Consider the following 15,281-nt stretch of genomic DNA (forward strand, 5'->3'; position numbering starts at 1 on the left):
ATACATCAAACACATGGTTTACAGGTGATTGATGCCATTCCATTTGCTTTGTTCCAGACATTATAATGAGGTGTTCTCCCCTCAGCAGCCTCCTGTGCTGTGTACATATCTTTATGTGTTGGCAAAGTCACTACTATCCCATCGAGCCAAGCGGGGAGAGGCTGCTCGTTGTCACAGTTCCAAGACCAGTCAGAAACGTCCAGCTAACTTGGATCTGCGTTAAGGGGGTGGTCGGAATTTACACAATTATTACCGGAGGAAAATGCGGGAGGGTCATGCTTTTTCAATTTCAGTCAGGGGGAGGGGTTTACTATTTTTTATTTAGTTCAGGGGAGGGTCATGTAGTTTGTACTCGATAAGCAAACCAAACTCAATGGTAAATCTAAGCACTGGTGGTAACACTATAGGTTTGGTGGAGTGTCAGAAACATTTTTGCTATTTTCACAACCAAAATAATCAGTGCAGTGGTGGTGGTGGTGGGAAAAGGCTGGGTTTGATGAATAAACCAGTTGTGTCGAGGCTTAGCCCCTCGTCAAAATGTGCTCCATGGCTAAATAAGTGATTGCTTCAAGTTGTGAATTTAGGGTATTTTATGTGTTACCAAGGTGCAGCGTGGTGAGAGTACATTTTCTCTTTATTTGGAAAAAGACACCGAACAAAACAACAAACACTACAAAAGCAAGCCGTGAAGCTAAAGGCTATGTGCCCTAAACAAAAGTCAACTTCCCACAAAGACAGGTGGAAATAAAGGGCTACCTAAGTATGGTGCTCAATCAGAGACAACGATAGACAGCTGCCTCTGATTGAGAACCACACCCGGCCAAACACAAAGAAATAGAAAACAAAGAAATAAAGAAACTAGAATGCCCACCCTAGTCACACCCTGGCCTAACCAAAATAGAGAAAAAAAGCCTCTCTATGGCCAGGGTGTGACAATAAGAAAATATAAACCCATCCCATCTTTGCTAAACACGTTAACTTGAAGCTGTTTGCAGTCAACATTGTTCTAAATAATTGCATGACTTTAATGTGGAAATATATACAGTACATACCATTCACACTGATATAGGGGCTAGGCCTTAGGCCTACTGTAAATTGCATTATGGCTGAGCATGGACATGCCAAATGTTGTTAATAAGCAATATACAATTCATTATTGATAAGGCCTTTATTGATAAAGCAGGTTTTCATCAAGGATCTCTCTGTACTTTGCTCCGTTCATCTTTCCCTTGATTCTGACTAGTCTCCCAGTCCCTGCTGCTAAAGAACATCCCCACAGCATGATGCTGCCACCACCATGCTTCACCGTAGGGATGGTGCCAGGTTTCCTCCAGACGTGACGCTTGGCATTCAGGCCAAAGACGTCTATCTTGGTTTAATTAGACCAGAGAACCTTGTTTCTCATGGTCGGAGAGTCCTTTGGGTGCTTTTTGGCAAACTCCAATTGGGCTGTCATGTGCCTTTTACTGAGGAGTGGCTTCCTTCTGGCAACTCTACCATAATGTCCTGATTGGTGGAGTGCTGCAGAGATGGTTGTCCTTCTGGAAGGTTAGGAAGGTTGTCCTTCGCGCTCATGAGTGGCATAGCGGTCTAAGGCACTGCATCTCAGTGCAAGAGGCATCACTACACACCCTGGTTTGTATCCAGGCTGTATCACATCTGGCCGTGATTGGGAGTCCCATAGAGCAGCGCGCAATTGGCCCAGCATCGTCCGGGTTTGGCCGGGGTAGGCCGTCATTGTAAATAAGAGATTGTTCTTAACTGACTTGCCTAGTTAAATAAAGGTAAATAATAAATAAAAGGTTATCCTATCTCCATAGAGGAACTCTGGAGCTCTGTCAGCGTGACCGTTGGGATCTTGGTCACCTCCCTGACCAAAGCCCTTCTCCTATAATTGCTCAGTTTGGCCGGGTAGGTTTGCTCTAGGGAGAGTCTTGGCAGTTCCAAAATTCTTCCATTTAAGAATGTGGTGGCCAGGTGGCGCAGTGGTCTAATGCACTGCATCGCAGTACCACCAGAGATTCTGGGTTCGAGCCCAGGCTCTGTCGCAGCCGGCCGCAACCGGGAGGTCCATGAGGCGAGGCACAATTGGCCCAGCGTCGTCCGGGTTAGGGAGGGTTTGGCCGGCAGGGATATCCTTGTCTCATCACGCACTAGCGACTCCTGTGGCGGGCCGGGCACAGTGCACGCTGACCAGGTCGCTAGGTGTACGGTGTTTCCTCCGACACATTGGTGCGGCTGGCTTCCGGGTTGGATGTGCGTTGTGTCAAGAAGCAGTGCGGCTAGGTTGGGTTGTGTTTCGGAGGACGCATGACTCTCGACTTTCGCCTCTCCCGAGTCCGTACGGGAGTTGCAGCGATGAGACAAGACTGTAAATACTACCAATTGGATACCATGAAATTGGGGAGAAAAAATTAAAAAAAAGAAAAAGGAAGAAAGAAAAAAAGAATGTTGGTGGCCTCTGTGTTCTTCAGGACCTTCCATGCTTCCAGAAATGTTTTGGTACCCTTCCCCAGATCTGTGCCTCGACACAATCCTGTCTCTGAGCTCTACGAACAATTCCTCCGACCTCATGGCTTGGTTTTTTATCTGACATGATGAGGGACCTTATATAGACAGGGGTGTGCCTTTCCAATCAATGTCCAATCATTTGAATTTACCACACCATTTACTCCAATCAAGTTGTAGAAACATCTCAAGGATGATAAATGGAAACAGGATGCACCTGAGCTCAATTTCGAGTCTCATAGCAAAGGGTATGAATAGTTATGTAAATATGATATGTTTTTTATTTTTCATACATTTGCAAAAATATTGAAAAAACTGTTTTTGCTTTATCATTTTGGGATATTGTGTGTAGATTGATAAGGAAAAATATGCATTCAATACATTTTAGAATAAGGCTGTAACGTAGCAAAATGTGGAAAAAGTCAAGGGGTCTGAATACTTTCCGAATGCACTGTCTAGTAGGGTAATATAGCTTAGCAGATGCTCTTATATTTGTATTCCCTAATCACAGTCAACACAAGTCAATTTTGTAACAAGAATATCATGGAATAAAATAGAACACATTAGAAAATGGTAATTTCAAGATGGTAAAAAGTTACAAGTGCATATAGGCCTACCGGCTGTGTTAAAAAACAAATGGCTTTTTCTTGAATAGATTTATGATCAGATACTTCCGTTGTAACTGGTTTTGTTGCTCTACAATTTTTTTAATTGATAGACAACTTCAGCACTGTTCCAAATATAGACTATCCTCTTTCTTAGCAATAGCCTGTATAGAAATCAAAACCTCTTTGGTGCTACAGCAGGCACTCATTCGTTGTCATACTCTGTTGTGGTATTTAAAGATTCTGCATGTCTCCAGTCATGTAAAATTATGTGGAATTAAAAAAAAGCAATTTTTTCTCGGACCGCAAATAAAATGATAAATTCATTCATTGCTTTTATTTTAACAATCTTTCCCCGTTCCCTTGTCAAAGGTGGAATATGACTACACAATCTCCTGGCTACTTTGCCATGTAGGCTAATGCTTACAAAACGAAGAACAGTTTCTGTTATGGTGTCGACACTATATAAATAATTACATTGAATATGTTATCGTACTTACCTGTAGTATAGTATGATTACTATTCATGTGTTCATGGTTATTATTGGCATTGGCTTTGACTGTGACCTTTCCCTTTTGATGATGTCATCAAAAGGGAAAGTTGGACCTGTTCTACCTGTGGTAGAGTTGGACCTGTTCAATGCAACTCTACCACAGGTTGAGTGGGCTGTATCGCTTTGCTGTGTTTGTACCGGTTGTACATGTCTGTACACCTTTTATTTATTAGGTTGAAAGTAAAGGAAAGTCATGTTGAATTGCATGTGGGCATTCCTTGTCAAGTTACTACAGTTTCTAAAACAGCATATCTGAAGGCTCTGGTCTGTCCTAGGAGTGAGTGTAAATAGTAGGCATGTTCTCTGGGTAAAGGGGACGGTCACTTGTTTTTTTCAAACATTCAGGGAAGGTCAGGTAAAAATATAAATTATTTTACTGAAGGGAGGGCCGTCTATTTTCATTTCAGAGAGGTACATTTTTCTCCTGGTATCACTCATTATAATTAACATAATAGCAATACTGTCCTTCACCACCATCGTCTTACAACAGATATCTCGATCCAGTCATGACTATTCAACAAAACAATACACCATTTCAAGTTTCTTTTCAGAGTATTTCTTAGTTACATAATTGTATAACTACCAAATGAGTTTTGAAGTAGAGGGTGCAGTATTTATGAAGTTTGGCAATGAGGACCGCTAGCCAGCTAGTTTAGCCAGGGAAAACCAGGGAAAATGAGCTTGGGCCGAGTGCGCATGTGTGCCAGCTGGAAACACATGCGCACTGGGCTAACTCAGGAGACAGATTGTAGTTTTTATGCCCTCATATCAGGAGCTGGTGGTGAAAAGTTTGATTAAACAATTCAGAGGCTGAAACGAATGAAACAGATTACTTATATTTAAGGAGAGCAAATCAATATACAATCCTGAAATCAGCTGTAACTGTCAGTAGTTAAACAAAGCTTAAATCGATGTTTGAGTGAACCCTTAATACAGAAAATTAATGATGAATTTGCTTCCGGACACGATAGACACCTCCTCAACCATTTATTGGGTCAGAATTTGGAAGTGACAGTGGAATCAACTGCTAAGACTTTACTTGACTTCCAGTGTCATAACACGTTATGACACGGTCATGTCATAATATGTCATAACGGCTGACATAACGTGTCATAACACTGTCATGACCCATATATTTACACTTGTTGTAACATATTGCGTTGTTTTATGGCTGGTTATGATACATAGATAACATGGTCAAAACCCCCAAAACCTACCAAACAAGGCAAAACATTCCATTACACCATAGCCTACTTGTCAACAGTATGTTTGTTATATTACGTTTTCTAAAATTGACCATATTAAAGTATCATTGTAATAAATGACTTAAATGTAAATGTAATTGCGCACACATTGATGTCAGACATGCACCTTCCCCAATGCTCTGTTTCTGATGACTAAGATGAATGCAGGAGCAGATTTCAGGAGCAGGACAAGACACCCTCTTCATGTACGTGATAGGCCTATCTGGTTTGTATGAATATGATAGTCGTAATGTTCCTTGACAGTGTCATAAAATGCATTTTCTTTGCCCAAGTAAAGTGACACAGGATGGTCATAATGCTTCTTGACAGTGTCATAAAATGCATTTTCTTTGCCCAAGTAAAGTGACATAGGATGGTCATAATGCTTCTTGACAGTGTCATAAAATGCATTTTCTTTGCCCAAGTAAATTGAAACAGGATGGTCATAATGCTTCTAGACAGTGTCATAAAGTGTATTTTCTTCAAGTTATTTAAAATATGATGGATAAAAACATGACTGTAAAGAATTCATTACAACAGCAACAAAGGACTTAAAAAACTTCTTGGCAGGGAAAAACACATTTTAATAAATGTGGGTTTTGACACTCTTATATAATAACGCAATATATGTCACAATAGGTGTACATATATGGGTCATGACAGTGTTATGACCATATTATGACAGGTTATGACAAATTATGAGATGTTATGATCGTGTCATAATGTGTTATGACACTGGGTGTCAAGTAAAGTGTTACCAATCAACATTTTGACTGGGTGGTACCATTTTTACAAAAACATATGAGAGCTTATGCCTTCTCGAAGGCCGACAGGTCACTGCACAATAGCGAGCAGTAATTTTCCCATAGCTTTTTGTAGGCTAGTTTGCAGCGGCTGCAGCAGGTGTTATCGAAGAGGATATTGTTGCTAATTTGTTAGGTTTGCCCTTTTCAAGATGAACTTTCACAAGAAGTTAAGTTTCAAGCTATCATCACCTGGTGAGTGGAACTGTGGTTTTTATTGCAGCTCGCTTGCTGTTAGCTATCTCTTTGAAAATTACTTGCATTAAACTTGTTGCATTTAATCTTTGGATCACCGCTTAATTTGTGTGCTGAACATAAAAAATATGTTTGCAATGCGAAGGAAGAGTTGTACATTTCGATTGGGAAATCCTATGCCTAATGGTTGTGTTTTTGTATTGTTATGATTGGGACCTACTGTACTGGCTTATTATGTCTGAGTGAATAGGCTGCTTATCCTTTAACATCATGCTGTGTGTGAGTGCTGTCTTTCTATTGGCCCCAACTGTCACGTTCTGACCTTAGTTCTTTTGTATTTTCTTTGTTTTAGTATGGTCAGGGCGTGAGTTGGGTGGGTTATCTATGTTTTGTGTTTCTATGTTGGGTTTTTCGTTTGGCCTGATATGGTTCTCAATCAGAGGCAGGTGTTAGTCATTGTCTCTGATTGGGAACCATATTTAGATAGCCTGTTTTCTGTTGTGTTTTGTGGGTGGTTGTCTTCCGTGTCTGTGTGTTCCACACGGAACTGTTTCGGTTTTCAGTAGTTCACTTTATTGTTTTTGTATCTCAGTGTTCAGTTTGTTCTATTAAAGATTCATCATGAACACTTACCACGCTGCGCTTTGGTCCTCCTCTCTTTCTCCAGACGAAGATCGTTACACCAGCTATGTGTTTTACAAAAAGTGCACTCACCTGCATCACAAGCCTGTCACACACAACCTTTGATGTGTCACTGTTGTCACTTTTGGTGATAGTGTGATAGTGATGGCGTTAGTCTAACATAGGTTGTGTAAGCAGTGTTGTTGCTGGTAGCATTATCCGTGCAGGTACTCTCTCTGTGTGAGTGGCAGCCCGAAGCTTGGCTCAGCCTCAGGTCTATTTGATTCAGCTGGGCGCATTAAATTATGCTACCTTTCTGCTATTTGTCTTCATATTTGAGTTTGGTACAAAGTAGTTCCAGTAGTGATGGTAGTGATGGTTCTCCACTGCGCAAACATGTCTATAATAGATATAAAGACTGTTACAACTTCTCACGGTCTTCCTTTACTAATAGTGAGCGTTCAAACTTCAAACAATTTCCCTACTCTTCCAAACCAATGAATCAAGGAAATTCTGACGATCGCGACAAAGTTTGAGGATTTTCTTTAACGAATGGACAGTAATGTCATGAGTAAAGTAGAAAGCCCAGTTTCAATAAGCAATAAGATATGAAAGGGATTCTTCTGGGTTTTGGCAACAAGGCACTTTATTTACTTCCCCAGAGTCAGATGAACTTGTGGATACCAATTTTATGTCTCTGTGCCCAGTATGAAGGAAGTTATAGTTAGTTTCGCTATGCAATTCTAACTAGAGTTAGCAAAATGACTGGAAGTCTATGGGTTTCTGCTAGCATGCTAGTAGATACCCATAAACTTCCAGTCATTGTGCTAACGCTAGTTAGCATTGGCTCTCGAAACTACCTCTAACTTCCTTCCTACTGGACATCCCAAAGTATCCCTTTAATGATTCATGATATAGCCTGGTGAAGTGATTTTATGCACTCACTGAATGGAAGCTGATAATTATGAATTTTTTACTCTGCTAGTCTTGGAAAGAAATGATGAGTTCTCACTGTCTGAGACAGAGTCAAGGCCAACTAATGTATATGACACAGAGACAAGATCAAGACATTCAATATGTGGTCTTTAGATCAGACTCGGGTACTACAACACTGATATTTAGGCTTGGAATGACATGTGGCCCATTGTTTACCTTATCATCAATGACATGTGGCCCATTGTTTACCTTATCATCAATGACATGTGGCCCATTGTTTACCTTGTTACCTGACAACAACAAGGGCATTTCAAAGAGCTATCAGTCAAGGCGAGTTCATGATTATAAGCTCCCTGCCCACTCAGCCTGTTCGTTCAGGCTTCCTGATAGTTACAGATAAGAGAAAAGGTACAATTTCTTCAATTCTGAGCATTTAAATAGCATAAAAATATTATGGGTGATGTTTTGGTAATTTGAAGGCAATTTTTACTTGGGAAATAAGATGACTGTGCAGGACCATTAACTCAACTCATACTGTTAAAAGATGTAATATAATCTGCACGCACACATACTGTACACAAACACACACACACACATTTATTTTCAAGAATGCCTTGAAAGGCAGAGTCAGTGGGTAGAGGCCCAGCAGGAAACTATGCCCCCTTATCCACCACCCTCCCTCACACACACTCTCACCCGCCCCATGCCCGAGAATGGGGCGATTTTTGTCAACATGGGGGCGACAGCGTCTGTGTCCAGAGTTACAAGGTAATAAAACTGTTTTCAGGCAGACCTTGGGAAGATTTCCACACTAAGTCGAAACAATGTTTCCCAATGAAGCTTTTCCCAGTTTCCTCTGCAAGCTTGTCTTTGCTGCTGGAAGGACCCACTTATTTTTAGAATGTGGTCAAAACAATGATATGACATATCTGCATCCTGAAAATACTTCATCTAGGCATCTGTGTGAGGTAAAATGAGGACAGGCGAGAAAGAGAGTGAGAGAGAGAGAGAGGCAAATGAGGGCATTGTTTTGATGACAAAACTCTCTGGTTCCCAGGGCTCAAAAAACACTGCACCTCCAACAACACTTAATCGTTCGGTAATCATTTTGTTCCTCTCGCAATTACTGTAACTGTCCCTTTTTGTTCTTTCTCATTGAAGGAAAAAATGGAAAGTGTGTTTTTTCTCTCTCCTCCCCTAAGGCCCTGTCCCCGTGGTCCTTTCTTGCGTGGCCTAAGAAGTGTCCAGTTAAATCAGTTCAATTATAACATTCGCGGGATGGGGGGGGGGGGGGGTCTCAACGGGGGGTCCGAGGCCAGCTAGCATGCTGGAGGAGACAGAGGGGGGATGGGGGGTTGGGGAGGGGGAATGTCCTGAGGATGGGCTGTTATTGCGGGCCAGAGCCCTACCCATCCACCTCATCTCAGCCAATCCAAATGCAAACACCCTCTTGTTATGCCGCCTACGCCCCCCAAACGCCCCATCGCTGACTGTATCCAGTGCCTCATTAAACCCCCACCTCTCCCCCCTCACCCCCCACCCTTCTCTCTCATTTCCCCCTCGTGTGTTCCAGTGCCACATGTCCACCCATGGTCAGCGGGGCGAGTGCTGGTGCGTTAACCCCATCACGGGTGTCCAGATCACCCAGTCCACGAAGGTCCGGGGGGACCCCAAATGCAGCCAGTATGTGGAGGAGCAGGAGATGGTGACTGGGACACTGCCCACTGTCGTCCTGCATATGGCAGAGGTATAGCAGCACTTCACCCACATCCAGATATCCCCAATGGTGGAACGGTCCAAATTGACTGACAGCTGATATTGTTGTCATGTGCATTGGTTTCTTTCTATGTAGCCTACATGTTTTTGTTTAAGTGTGTGTATAGGTGGGGTGTTGTCTTTATATGTTTATGTGTGCGTGAGAGGGACAGATAACGAGTACTTCTCTTGTCTTAGGACAGGTCTCCCTTGTGAATGTCACGATCGTCTTCTTGAGACAGATTGGACCAAGGCGCAGCGTGTGCAAAATACATCTTCTTTTATTGAGAAGAGAGAGAAAATACAAAACGAACACTATATACAAACTAACAAAACAACAAACGACCGTGAAGCTAAATAACGTAGGTGCACAGACAAGCAACAAACGTTCAACATAGACAACTACCCACAAAAGCCTACTGCCTATGGCTGCCTTAAATATGGCTCCCAATCAGAGACAATGAATGACAGCTGTCTCTGATTGAGACCCAATCTAGGCAGCCATAGACATAACTAGACAACCTCACTCTTCTCTACCCCATTCACATACAACACCCCTAGACTAGACAAAACACACAAAGACAACCCACCCCAACTCACGCCCTGACCAACTAATCAAGATGTTTGATAAAAGGGGTGTGAGAACAAGGCAAGGACATTATCCATGCTACAATTCAAAGCAGGTTTCATGAATATGTATTTACTGTGTGGGCATAAGCACTGTACGTGCGTGTGTGCCTGCCTGCTTGCTTGCTCATGTGTGTGTGCGTGTGTCTGTATGTGTGTGTGTGTGTTTGACTGGCTGTGTCCCCTGCTATTCATAGGCTAGGTGCTGCAAGTAGCATGGATGCCGGAGATAACACTATGCTAATCACGGGGCTGTCACTGCATCTGGTTCAATTGATGTATCAGGCGGCATATAACCTCCCATTTATGCAGCTGCTTGCCTTCCATGCCACGTTCCATATCTATTTATTCAACCTTTCTCTCATCACACTAGTCAATATGTGTGGTGGACTAACAAAGCCTCACATTAAGCCCTTGACATATAGAAGATCCGTACCAAACTAACGAACCATGGGTGACACTTTATTTTGGTGTCTACATACAATACACACTAATCTGTTATTAGTGCATCATTCCAATGATGATGATGTACTTACATGCTAATGCTAATTTGAATTGTTGGAAACACTTTACCTTAATAACCTATACCGCCACAGTCTATTACCAACGCTATTACATAGCAGTTCCTATGTAACTACAATGTTGTTACTACAGTTACTACGGTGTAGTTACATAGGTAGGCTACAGAAGCAACTTAAGGTACTGTGCTACCAAGTTGTTTCATGTTAATCGAAGTGTTCAGAGATTTCTGTAGGGTAATTGTAATGTTAATTATTTGTCTTCTTTAATACAAATTCTTATGTCCTCTTCTCGTTCTGATAAACAGTCTCGTGTTTTTGTTATTGATATAGCTCTGTCCTTTAAAGATATTCAGAGAAATAGCCTGTGCATGAATGTATCCTGTAGGTCCTTCACATCAACAAGGTTAGGTCATTTACGTTCAGATAACTTTCCTCTTTTGAGTATTCCTTGATTAGTTAATCAAATGTAGGTACATCTCTTGTTGAATAAAATGCCTGAATAAAATGTCCCCAACCAAGCTCTGTCTCTCTCTCTCTCTCTCTCTCTCTCTTCTACTATTTTCTACTCTGCCTTCTTCTTTATCCTTCACCTCATGCGTCCTCTCCCTCTTGTTGATCCTCCAGAATTCTGACCCCCTCCTCTCTCCCTTTCTCCAATCTATCCATCTTCTGCACTCTCTTCGTCCACTCCTCCCACCTCTCTACCAATGTTGTTCCATGATGACACCAGTCTGCAGTGGAATTGGGGTGGTGGTTTGTGTGTGTCTCTTTGCCCTCTGGTACTGTCATGCATCCTGCCCATGTGGTGACGCCCCTGGCAAAGGGTGGTGGGGGTGGTCGAAGGGAAAGGTATATGGGGATCGGTGGTGGTTTGTAGAGGGGGGGTGTTGGAGGAAAGGGTGAATGGGGGTCGGGTCGGCGGGTGGTTTGAAAAAGGGGGTGTCGGGAGGGTGTTGTGGGTTACTAATGAAGTGTTGACAGTGGTGAGAGATTAGAACCCAGGGCTGACATTGATAAATGTGATACTAAGTGGGTTTAAGTGTCTATAAATAAACACAGGTTCCCAAATGTATGTCCGCTATGCCAACGCTGAGGCCTGGCTGCTACACCTCTAGTCCACACACTGCTAGACAGAGGGTGAACAGAGAGAAGGGAGGTAAGGGTTGGTGGGAGGAGGAGGAGGGTCTTGCACTCGTGTGTCCTATCCAACCCTAGAACTGGATTTCCCATACTTTCTATGGGCTCTTTCCACAATGCTGAGAGCCAACCACTGACTGTCTTAAATGGCCCACTGACCGAATGAAGATATGAATACAAACATGCAAGCATGTCATACCATATCAATGTATCAATGATTTACAACTAAAATATTAAAAGAAAGGACAAACTAATATATGAGACTGTCGTTATGGAAAAACCACAATAATGTTTGATGATCACATGTGAATTGGTCCAAAAACACGTTTTCATATGACCACATGATCTTATTTAAAGTAAATGTCATAACATGTGACAACATGTAAAGCAACATGTGATAACATGAAACTACATGTGAAAACATGAGATCACATGTGAAGTGTTCCAAAAATACATTTCACATGTGAAGTCATGTGTTTTTTCTGTAAGGGTGTGACTGGGCTTTGATCTTATGACCTTATGTGTTGCCAGTCTGCCAGCAAGGTGCTAATCCAGTCACAATGCATCATCAAACATGCCACTCTCAATGTGGAACTGGAGCTAGTATTTTCATATTTCCTTTTTGTTACTGTTTTCGTAGAGTAAATTTTTTGTGCTTAGTATGATTTCAGTGCTTTGAGGATGTTGGCAGTTCGTTTCCTGTATAGATCCCTCTGTGCCCTCTGGTAGTGCACTAAATTTAACGGTAGTTTGAGGCTGGCCTACTTTGAAAACAAAGAGAAACCAATCCCTGTGGTTTTTGGGTATATTGATTTGTCAGAGTGGGCTAAAGTGGGTGGTGTGTGTGTTGATGGAGTGTTTGTGCCGGTGTGTGAAGAAGGGGTAGGTTTGACTAAGAGTGTGCATATGTACAGTATGTTTTCCTGGGGGGGAGTGGTTTAGCACAGAGTGGAGTGAGTGTTTACCATGTGCTGCAGAGCAGGTCCTTGTGTTTGGAGAAGCTCACTCTGGGTGACAGAGGGAATTCTCTGAAGCAAAGCAAAGCACCATGTGCTCTGCCAAGAACATTCACCGGGTGTTCTCCTTCCTTGTTTTAACTTCATGTTTAATTTTAAGGTAGCACCTTCTAGCATTCTTTCTGATTTGCGTAAGCTATACTGAATAAAAATATAAATGCAACATGAACTAATTTCATATAAGGAAATCAGTAAATTGAAATACATTCATTAGGCCTTAATCTATGGATTTCAAATGAATGGGACGGGGCGCAGCCATGGGTGCGCCTGAGAGTGCATAGGCCCACCCACTTAGGAGCCAGGCACACCCACTGGGAAGTCAGGCCCAGCCAATCAGAATGACTTTTTCCCCACAAAAGGGCTTTATTGCAGACAGAAATCGCTCCTCAGTTTCATCAGCTGTCCGGGTGGCTGTTCTCAGACAATGTCGCAGGTGAAGAATTCGGATGTGGAGGTCCTTGGCTGGTGTGGTTACACGTAGTCGTGGTTGTGAGGCCGGTTGGACGTACTGCCAAATTCTCTAAAATAACGTTGGATGAGGCTTATGGTAGACAAATGAACATTCAGTTCTCTGGCAACGGTTCTGGTGGAAATACCTGAAGTCAGCATGCCAATTCGACGCTCCCTTAAAACTTGAGACATATCTGGCATTGTGTTGTATGACAAAACGGAACATTTAAGAGTGGCCTTTTCTTGTCTCCAGCACAAGGTGCACCTGTGTAATGATCATGCCATTTAATCAGCTTCTTGATTTGTCACACCTGTCAAATGTATGGATTATCTTGGCAAAGGAGAATTGCTCACTAACAGGGATGTAAACACATTTGTGCACAAAATTTGAGAGAAATACCTTTTTTGTGCGTATGGAAAATGTCTGGGACCTTTTATTTCAGCTCATGAAACATGGAACTAACACTTTACATGTTACATTTATATTTTTGTTCAGTATATATGCAGTATTTTATAAATTGTTGATGTGGAATATTGAAAGATGTGGAACATCATGCTTCACTGAATGTGTTAAAATTAGGTTTTGTTGGCCACCCGAGTGGCGCAGTGGTCTGCGGCGCGCAATTGGCCCAGCATCGTCCGGGTTAGGGGAGGGTTTGGCCGGTTGGTTTGTCCTTGTCCCAACACGCTCTAGCGACTCCTGTGGTGGGCAGGGCGCAGGCACGCTGACATGGTCGCCGGGTGTACAGTGTTTTCTCCGAAAAATTGGTGCGACTGGCTTCCGGGGTAAGCGTGCAGTGCGGCTCGGCTGGGTCGTGTTTCGGAGGATGCACAGCTATCGACCTTCGCCTCTCCCAAGTCCTTATGGGAGTTGCAGCGATGGGACAAGACTGTAACTACCAATTGGATACCACGAAAAAGGGTTACATTTTTTGGGGGGGGAGGGGTTTGTTAACATTTTCACTATAACATCTAACAACAAAACATTAACCCAACTCTGACTGTTTTACTCTAGGATGAGATTTGATCAGATGTTCTGGGATTCACAGATGTTAGTCATACAGGACCAGCATTGGGGGAGAGAGCGCTTTAAAGGAGTGTTATGCTTTTTTTTTTTACAACTAAATCAAATATTTTTATGCAAATGGGGTGTTATAGAAGGGTCAAGGCACTTTTTTGCAATTTCACTTGTGTTTGAGAAAATTTCCCCAACCAACAATTAATTTCCTCATCCTCGTTGTACACTACGGGGGCTCCGAAAACATGAACATAGGCTCCAGAAAAGCCCAAAGAAGCCCAGAAAAGCCCAAAGAAGCCCAGAAAAGCCCAAATAAGCCCAAACTCTCAGTATAGTGATGCAGGTCTTTGTTGTGCACATGAAATTGTGTCATTCAGAACTTTATCTGCAACGTTGTATTCCAATTTGTTGCGACTGGAGCGATACCCCTCCGTCCATTCTAGCATCGGGTTACACATCGAATTGAACAGCTCGATAGGGAAATTGTCTCGAGTCGCACAAAATGAAATATTGCGTTGCATATAAAGTTCGGAATGGCACAATTTCATGTGTGTCACATGTAAAGATCTGCATCACTATACTGAGACGTTTTCCGTTTCTAAAAATCTGTATTTGGCTGTGTTTTTGGGACATTTGTTAATGTTTTTTTTTGGAGCCCACGTACTGCACAACGAGGATAAGAAAGTTAATCGCTGGTTGTGGTAAGTTTCTCAAAAACAAGTAAAATTGCAAAAAAAGGGTCTGGACCCTTCTATAACATGTAATTTACCTCAACAATAGAGATTTGGTTGTAAAAAAGAAAACTCCCATGCTGCGCATTCCTCAAATCTCCTTTCATCTTTATTCCAAATGGAGAAGAACCCCTATTACCCTCTGAGAGATGGAGAGAGTAGTACATTTAGGAGAACACAAGCAGTCATTTGGTATTTGTAGGTCTTGTAGTAAAATATGGGGGTGATTAAAGGCATATTACCTCCAAGGTCTGTGTTTCATTTGTGTTGCCATTGTTAATTATGTTTTTGACTCTCTTAACTACGCATATCACTATGTCCTGAATTTGGGATGCTCTCCACAGAGTGAGGCTGGTTTCGGATTGAGTAGTACTGAGAAACTGAGATTAAATCTGTTTATTCATTCCATCAGTTAGTAGATGTTATTCAATAGTTATTCAATATTGCTAAGCACATTTTAGCAGACCGACATTATATACGTTTCACAAAACTCCCTGTGCGACTTTGTGGGCCGATAAACCTTTGAAACCTCAAATACTTGGCATGAATCACCTTGTTCTA

The 15,281-nt window shown here is 42.2% G+C and overlaps 1 protein-coding gene across 1 annotated transcript in view; it reads left to right on the forward strand.

The window, feature by feature from the left end:
* Nucleotides 1-10,836, forward strand: part of LOC129816155 (insulin-like growth factor-binding protein 2-B) — a 33,233-nt gene extending 22,397 nt beyond the window's left edge. Inside the window, exon 4 of the mRNA XM_055870377.1 lies at nucleotides 9,039-10,836. Coding sequence (XP_055726352.1) covers nucleotides 9,039-9,218 — 180 coding nt within the window. The 3' untranslated portion in view covers nucleotides 9,219-10,836. The remainder of the gene's footprint in view (nucleotides 1-9,038) is intronic.
* Nucleotides 10,837-15,281: the final 4,445 nt, after the last annotated feature.

The sequence above is a fragment of the Salvelinus fontinalis genome, chromosome 19 (assembly GCF_029448725.1).
Source record: "Salvelinus fontinalis isolate EN_2023a chromosome 19, ASM2944872v1, whole genome shotgun sequence".
Lineage (NCBI taxonomy): Eukaryota > Metazoa > Chordata > Actinopteri > Salmoniformes > Salmonidae > Salvelinus > Salvelinus fontinalis.